Source organism: Nycticebus coucang, chromosome 15 (genome assembly GCF_027406575.1).
Source record: "Nycticebus coucang isolate mNycCou1 chromosome 15, mNycCou1.pri, whole genome shotgun sequence".
Lineage (NCBI taxonomy): Eukaryota > Metazoa > Chordata > Mammalia > Primates > Lorisidae > Nycticebus > Nycticebus coucang.
In genome coordinates, this window is record NC_069794.1 from 33,294,020 (window position 1) to 33,302,849 (window position 8,830).

Below are 8,830 nucleotides of genomic sequence, written 5' to 3' on the forward strand. Positions count from 1 at the left end.
AAATACAAAATGCTTTTTTTTTTTAACTAGATCCAACTGAAAACAAAAATACTCCCAACAAACTGCTTTAAAACTTTCCATATTCTTCCCGTACGTATTTCTTCACAGACCAGTAAGGTTTGGTTGACAGATAACTGTTCTGAGGACATGAGCATTATTTTTGCTGATCGCTGTTTCATCGTCTTATTGACTGGTGTTTTTTCCTTCCTTGAATACGTAGAAAGATATTCTTTCAGTTGATTATCAAATACGTAAAAGACCTTGAAAACTTTTCCTGGCCCGAATGGAAGCATAGCTACTTGAAGATCTTGACCACAGCTAGTCTTCTCTCTGGGAAGTGCACCCTCTTCCACAGCACTGGGAACTTTAGTGGGAGGAAGGAGAACTACAGGAAGCCGTGAAGGAGTCACAAGGTACCGGTTTACCCAAACACGTGTGCAATGATACTTCTATGTCCCCCAAATCTCAAGAATCTCTGAAGCACTGTACTGTCAGCTCAGGTGATTACAAGCCCAGCACAGGCTGGCCCGTAAACCATTACAGTATTAGGCAAGATGAAGGATAACTTGTTCTTTGATTAAGTTCATTGTGACTTTACTATGCCAAACACACATGACTGCAATCTTTACAATCCTAATAGATGAATCATTTTACAGATGAAGAAACTAGGTTTAGAGTTGTTAAGTTGCTTAAAAAACAAAAGCCAATTACTGCCTAGATCCAAAATGCTAACCAGAAATTTGTGCTCTTTAACACTATTTATGACATCTGGAAGCACAACCATTCTAGTTGTGGTATCCAAACAAATCATTAAAGTTAGGTAAATGGAATGCAACCAGACTACTAAACTTGGTTCCAAAAGTTACAAAAGCTGTAAAGCTAGTCTAAACTAGTAGAAAGAACTTAAATGGAAAAGTGTAACTAATAGACCAGGAAAAGTAGCTCCCACCATGAAAATACCACTGAGGGTATTTTTAAAATCTTGGGCACACCAGATTCACAGCTAAAATATTGGGTGTAAAAGTCCTACATATCTGATAGGAACCATAATTCTCCACATTATCAAGATCACCTAACATCCTTACTTTGGCCAAAATAGTATTTCAGCTTCTTTCCAAGAGAAAAGTGGCAAGATGTTAATACATGGCAATTCTACTGACTTGCATTTTATCTTTCTTCCCCAAGGAAGAAAGGCTAAGAAATCCACAAATGTAAAGACACCCTTTGAAAAACTGAGGTGCTGGTGGTTGGTAAAAAAGAACAGAAGAATTAAGGTTTTATAAGCCAGGGAAAGTTTTGTTTCTGTTAGGTAAAGGGATTTCTTCATATGTTATTTTAATGAAAGGGAATTTCATAGGTAAAAACCAGTATTCAAAATTATAAAACAAATAGAATTGTCTGTGTATAATCACCGCATCAAAAGCTTGTAGGAGACTCAATAGAAATTCTTTAGTTGACAAATGTGGCTTGAAGGGGTAATAAAATTTTTTTATGGCTAAAGCAAGAGTCTTATTTCCCGCTGGTCCAAAAACAGATGTTTCATTTCCCAGATAAGTAGGTTCTCCACTGTAAAGAAATATTCTTGTATAGTTGGTTTCAATCTTCTTGAACTCTGCTCCAAGTTCAGCCAACTTCTTATATGTCCTTAACACAAATTTGGAACAGTCATAGGATTCAAACCATGTCTCTGCCCCTTTTTCTGGGCTAGCTTGGACAGTCCATGTCTCATAATAAATCCCTGTTTCATTATCCTGTTTCATCCACTTTGCCATTTCATTGAACATGTTTCCTAGTTTAAAAGGTAAAAAAAAAAAAAAAAAAATCACCTGTTGTGAATATCAAAGCTATTATGTTATTAATCGTTTTAAGTAAAATGTTCTAACTTAAGACTATGATGCACATAAGTAAACAACAGTTTTGAATTTCCAAATCAGCATTTCACAACAGGAATCCAAACTCAGCTAATTTTTATTCCATTCTTCAAGGCACAAAGTACTTCCCAATTAGAAAGAGAAGCCCTTAGGTACTAACTGTATGATCATTTAAGCTATAGCCAAAGTGAAAGCACACAAATGCAGACACCTACTCCACGCTGAACCTATTCTACTCATTGCATCTTGGGTTCAATGGCAAATGCAAAAAGGAAAGCAACGAAAGAACTGTAGAAGAGGAAAAGGTGAATATGCAAAAAAGGTGTAAGAAAACAGGTGGATGGAATATGGAGTTTTTCTGTTGCAAAGAATGGATATGTAAGTGAATGGCTGCTTGAGGAGCAGCTCTCCAGGAGGCTGCTTTACTCCTGTTACAGGAACCAGCACCACACCCTTCCCCTTTAAATCTGCTATTTCCCTTTCCTTTCTGTGCTTCAAGCATCTAGGATGACAGCATTCCCACTGTCACACACCTCCAATGAATCAGCTGAACTGGCCACGTTTTTGGCGGAGTTCATGGACAACACACTCTAGGATGGCTACCTCTCTCCCCTACCTTGGACCAGACCAGAAAAATCTCTCCAGATGTTTAGATAACACTGTACACTGAATGTTATAACCCTCATCTGGATATTCATAATGCCAAGTAGAGAGCCAGGCCCCGACATTTCACTTCTTCACTGTCTGCAAATGTTTCTTTGGTTACTTCAACTTGAGTCCATAATATAAATACTTCCTGTTTGGTAAAGTGAGTAAGAGTGGCCACCTTTATCAATTTTGTGGAATCAAAATTGTGGAATAATATAAAGTCTATTTCTTAGAACTGGGGATACTATTCTTAGTTCAACTTTGAAAAGCCACTGTTGTACTTAAAAAGGTAAGAATGCCTTAAAGCACGATTTTGTAACATGAAGAATGGTCACTGAGCAGGACTAATACAAGGCAGATGGATGATTTAAAAGATTTAAGTACTGGCATGTTACAAACTGTTATAAAATAGTGATTACTTTTTCATTTTACATTGATTTGTCAGAGGGATGAATTTTCAGGTAATGATGTAGGTGAAAATAGAGAAAGAGATGTGAACTGGCCTGGAATGAAAGAAAGAGCAACTACTGGTTTTACTCAGCATCGTTAAACCAGAGACTGACTTTTGTATTGTTGGGATAGTTTGGGACACATCAACTAGAAAGAGGGAAAAAAAAAAGTGAAAACAGCATGGGGTATTCAGGTCAAAGATCTCCAGGTTACATTTAAAAGACTTCCCATCTAGTCCTGATGCTGCTGTATCTAGCTCTTGTGACCTTAAGTAGTGGGTAAGTGACATTACCTGGCTAAGCCTTGGTTCCTCATTTGTGAAAGGACCAAGAGAATCTTATCATCGCCACAGAACTGTGAGTTAACACACCTCAATATGATTTGTAAAGAACTGAAGTAGAAAAGCACAGTCATTTATTTTCTCAAGACTGGGGTTCCCTGAGTAATTATTGTCATAAACAATGCTTTCATTTCAGGTGTTTCCACTTTGGGGGAGGAACAGCATTTATAAGGTAGTGCTCTATAAATCATGTGGGCAATATCCTCACCTCTAAAACGCTGTGGTAGATGCTATATCATCCCCATTCTAAACACCAGGCAACGGGCCAATGAGGTAAAATGTGATCAAGGTCATATAAAGAGTTACTGATGGATGTTCTGCTGGACTCTCTTCATCATTAAGCAACAAAGGCAGCACATGCAGCAAAATTCCAACTGTTCCAGCAGCTTTCCAATACATCCATCAGAACAGAACAGATAAAATATTTAAATTGCTCAAAGGGACCTCAAATGTGTAAGATTATACACATTTTGGCAGGCGATGTTCCAGAGTGAATAAGAGAAGGGCCCCAGGGGCTTGACTGCCAGGACTGGGAGTCCTACTTACTTAGCTGTGTAAGTTTAACCTACTGTGCCTCAATTTCTCTACTTACAAAATGTGGAAAATAACAGTAACTATCTCTGGGTGGTAGTGTGATGATAAATAATGTGATATACGTATAGTACTCAGAACAACGCCCAGAGTAAATCCTCATGAGTAGTAAAAACTAGTATTTTTCAATATAAAAATATTTGAATTTATCATTATCAATACTTTTTTGCCAATATAGTTTATAATCAACATATCCTCAGTGGAAATACTGTCATTTCTTTCATTTAGATTTTGAAGCAATCATCAAATACTGCCCTATTTCTGAAACTTACCTGATATGGTTGCTATTTGAACTAATGTTCCATTTTCCTTCCAGTGAATATCGTCAATTCCTTCGAAAAAGCAGGCAGCTCCCTGATTACACCAGAAAGGAGCATTCATTTCAGGTCGAAGATGGGGAAATGTGCAATTGCCAAGTTGGAAAAGTTCATACCACTCCACTGTGTAGTTCTTGCCAGTTAATGTACTCCTGAATCCAATGGCATCATGCATAATTTTCTGTGTAAAGATAATACATGTATAAAAGCATTTGTGAAGTAACCACAGGTCCAGGTAACTTGATGAGATAAAACATGGCGTCACATAGGTAACTGTTCAGCTGTTCCTCTTCTGTGTTGCTGTTCTCGCGTTCACCCTGTGGCCACATGAATGCGAGGCCCTCATCAGCTCTGGCTTTATCCGCTGCAGCTCATCTCACACAGGAGGATGTAGACTACATGGACATGCTCACAATTGCCTTATAGTTTAGAGTAAGTATAAGAAGTTTTCACGCCACAGCTCAGGAAGGAACTCTATATCCTTCATGAGGTGTGAGCTAACCTGGGAAAGAGTGAGTAACAGGGCCTCGGAATCAAGAGGTGCGTCCCCTCTGGGCCTCCTCTTTCACTTTGTAGGAGCTGGTAAAGGAGCTGGGTTCAGATTCGTAATGTTAAATGGGGTTACAATGATTTACATTTGTTATTGTCAACATCACAAAATCTGAAAACAGATTGTTGACTACTTATTTTAAATACCCTAACAGAACACCAAATAAATGTGATCTAACGCTAACCATTTGAATAGTGATTACTCCCTCAAATCAACTTAATAGCCAAATCATTTAACCAAAGTTATGAGATCAAGATGCTTCCTTACCAAGTGTCCCAGGAGGTCTCCGTATTTAAATTCCCACACTGGGGTTTGTAATCGAAAGACTTCGATGACATCATCACCCTTGATAACTGGGATAGGTGAGCCAGTTGGACAGAAAGTGTACTTAGCCTGACAATAAGGATCTGGGTCTGGACGGAAGGAAAAGCGTCTAATGAAGAAAAAGAAAACATCAGTTTAGATTCTAATAGGAAGTTGGTTCTCTTACATATTTTTATTGAACTATCAGGAACATTCTTAGTGAAAACAGTCAAAGCTCAGATGACAGTGAATAAATATAAACTTACGTTGTATTTGTTATCCTATGAACAAATTTCTAATGACATCTTCAGTAGCAAATTATTAAATTGCACTTTGATAAATGCAAGCTTTTCTGTTACTCCCATTGCAACAATTTTTGAAGAAAGGGACAATGTCTTAAAATATTTATAGCTCTAGATCCTATTAGACACATATAAATATTTACAGGATAAATGAATATTTTTCCAATGTGTTTAATTTTCCAAACAATCCATTAAGATTTAAAAATAATTTTTAATAGGATAAGTTTATATTTACTTAAGAATTAACCAACATTCGGGCGGCGCCTGTGGCTCAATGAGCAGGGCGCTGGCCCCATATACCGAGGGTGGTGGGTTCAAGCCTGGCCCCGGCCAAACTGCAACAAAAAAATAGCCGGGCATTGCGGCAGGCACCTATAGTCCCAGCTACTCGGGAGGCTGAGGCAGGAGAATCGCCTAGGCCCAGGAGTTGGAGGTTGCTGTGAGCTGTGTGACGCCACGGCACTCTACCGAGGGCAATAAAGTGAAACTCTGTCTCTACAAAAAAAAAAAAAAAAAAAAAAATAGAATTAACCAACATTCATTCAACCAATTTTTATTGAGGATCTACTATGTATAGGGCACTATACTAGGAAGGAAACAAAAATTAAAATGTTTTTCCCCTCCTCACTGAGCCTGGGGTAGGAGCTGAGAAGATATTAAACAAGTAATGAGGTGCGTTATGGTAGGTGCTAAAGAAATGGAGTCCTGTGGGCATAAAGGAGAAAGAACTCATTTTTACCAGGTGTGGAAAGGGTAAGGGTGGTGAGGAATGAAGGCCTGGCCCAAGGTTTTCAATGTACTTGCAGAGAAGGCTAGGACAAAAAGGAAACAGAACAGCAAATGGGACAAATGGGACCCACTTGAAGGGTCTCCAGTAGGTACAAAAAACTCGAACTCAGACCTCGGGGTAGGAGTGGAGAGAGGAAAGGCAGGGGCTGTCATTGTGTCACTAAAAAAGTGTGAATGGCACCTCCCCAACTTAAGTCCTACAGCTGAAGAGGGCTCTAAGCTTAAAGGATGTTAATAAAATAGCAGATTTGATAAGACTTTATTTTATGAATTAAAGAAGTGTGTGGAGAGAGGCTGAATTAAAGCTGAGACACCAGCTAGGTTGTGACTGCAATAATGCAGGCAAAGAAAAGGGGCTGTGGTTGAATTCAGCTCAAAGACACTACTAGTTACTACACTTGGCCCTGGCAGAAAAAGAGTAAGAAATAGCAGCTTCCATCCTCTAAGAATCCTAGACCCTCAAGGTTCTAGCCAGATCTATTGTTTTACAATCCTGACACATCAACAAAAAATTCTCCTTTAAGAAGTTAAAAATCTTGATGTTAACTGAAAACATCAACTCTCCCAAAAGTTTATGCCAATGAGAACACTGTTTTGTAGATATTTTACCTGGTTTAAACACACACACAGGTTTTACTCACTCAGAGCAAAATCTATTGTAGGTAGAATATAATTTAAAAGATAATTTAAGTATGAATTAATAAAGCTGAAAGGATTAGATGGGGACAAGCACTTAATACCTGAAACTTTTAAAGAAACACAAGCCACAGTCAACACCTTGCCCTGATATTAAATGAAATAGTTTGGATTTACAATCTCTTTCTTGTTTTATTGAATACTTTTTACTTTTAACAAACATTTTATTAACATTTTCAAATAAATCAACTTCAACCACAAACTTCTCTTTTCAAATGGTGTATCAAACAAATCAAAAAAAGCTTGCACATTATCTAGTGAGCAGAATACGCTAAGATCTAGGTTTGACAAGAGCTGCCAATTCCTAGATTTGGCCCTCCCAACAATCCCATCAGGTATGTGCAGCCTCTAATTCTACTTTTTGACTTAGGATATAGGGGAACAGAGACTGAGTAACTTTCCCAAGATAACACAGCCAGAAGCCAGATTATATCCACAACAGTCACAACCCAGAACTAGCTCCCTCCCAGAAATTACTTTGCCTCCCAACTCTTTATTATTTATTTATCTTTTTATCCATTTATTTATTTATTGACAGAGTCTTACTCAGTAGCCCTTGATAAGAGTGCTGGGCATCCTAGCTCACAGCAACCTCAAACTCTTTGGGGGTTAAGGGATCCTCCTGTTTCAGCCTCCCAAGTAGTTGGGACTACAGGTGCTAACCACAACGCTGAGTCTTGTTTTTGCTCAGGCTGGTCTCCAACTCCTGAGCTAAGGCAATCCACCCACTTTGGCCCCCCAAAGTACTAGGATTACAGGCGTGAGCCACAGCGCCTCTCCTCCAACTCATTATTTTATTAAGCAAAATAGTTATGTTTTCAAAAGCCACTGGGCTTTCCCTTGCCTGATGTTGACATCAAGTTTTCTTAATGTTTGCCATCCCTGACAGTCCTAGGATGTATATTTTAGGTCAAAGGTTTGAATCAACTTCACAGATTTGTTAGCTTGTGTCCTCGATTTACCACCAGCGTCTTACCTCCGGGTTTAAGACAGTGGACAAACCAGGTGACCAACCTTTCCGGTTTGCCCAGGACTGAACGGAAAGGGATTCCCTGGACCTGGAACTTTCTAGTGCAAAAATGGGAAGTCCCCCCTAAATCCAGGCGAGTTGATCAGTAAAGTGTGCCAAATGTTACGCCAGTAATAACTAACAGTGCATTGAGGTGACATTTAAAGTTTTAATCTAAATTGTTCAAGAAATCAGTTACTTTTATCTAAAAGTCATTCCATAAAATAACATTACTCCCTTTTCCTTCCAAGACTGGAGAATGCCCAGCGCCTGGCTCCGGTGTCCCGAGAAGAAGAAAGGTTCAGGGCTGCGCTTAACGACGGGCTGCGGGAGCGGAGCTGTGGACTTTGCTCCCGCTGGGAGCGTCGAGCGCCGCCCCCGCGCAGCGCGGCACGGGACACACACAGCGGCGCGTGGGCGCGGGTCTCCCATCCCGGTCGCTGTCCCCGCGACTCTCCCCAGCTGTGCGGGCGCTCGCCAGCCTCCCACTCACTTGTAAGGCACCGGCCAGGGGTGTCGAGGGGCGCCTCCCGAGGCCTGGGGCCAGCCCGGACCCGCCGCCGCCAGCCAGAACAGCGCCAGAGCCCAGCGCCAGGACGCTGGTCCCGGGGCCGCGCCTGCGTCCCACCGGCCCTCGGCCTCGGGGCCGGGGTCTCCCGCCTGCGCCATAAGGCGGCTCCCGGAGCTTCCGGCTCCCGCGGAAAGCCGAGCATGCGCGGAGCCGCCGCCGGCTCCCGGCCCGCCCTGCCCAGCGCTGACGCCTCCGCGCTCCGGCTCCTCTCCTCCCCGCACCCTGCCGAGCGGCGGCGTCCAAACGCGGCAGGCCCGAGGGGAGCTTCGGTCCGGCTCCCCGGGGAATTCTGTCCAAGCCCTGGGACCTCCTCTGACCCGTAGAGCCTCCCGTCGCGGGTTCAAGGTCCCCCCCAACAAGAACCGCCGGAAGAAGTCGGGCTTCTGGGTTCTC

General features: G+C 41.5%; 1 protein-coding gene across 1 annotated transcript; it reads right to left on the reverse strand.

The window, feature by feature from the left end:
- On the reverse strand, positions 1-8,601 carry CLN5 (CLN5 intracellular trafficking protein). Its single transcript, XM_053563438.1, has 4 exons — positions 8,360-8,601; positions 5,035-5,200; positions 4,173-4,398; positions 1-1,789 (listed from the first exon to the last, which is right to left on the reverse strand). Exons 1-4 carry the CDS (start codon positions 8,533-8,535, stop codon positions 1,278-1,280), a joined length of 1,080 nt encoding a protein of 359 aa, XP_053419413.1. The 5' UTR covers positions 8,536-8,601; the 3' UTR covers positions 1-1,277.
- Positions 8,602-8,830: the final 229 nt, after the last annotated feature.

What these genes read in the sequence shown, in the direction of transcription:
- CLN5 (XM_053563438.1), bottom strand. Translation starts at nt 8,535, where the DNA reads ATGGCGCAGGCGGGAGACCCCGGCCCCGAGGCCGAGGGCCGGTGGGAC. An exon ending in CCCTGGCCGGTGCCTTACAA is followed by an intron (nt 5,201 to 8,359) that starts GTGAGTGGGAGG and finishes TTTCTTCATTAG; the next exon opens with ACGCTTTTCCTTCCGTCCAG. An exon ending in TCAAATAGCAACCATATCAG is followed by an intron (nt 1,790 to 4,172) that starts GTAAGTTTCAGA and finishes CTTTTAAACTAG; the next exon opens with GAAACATGTTCAATGAAATG.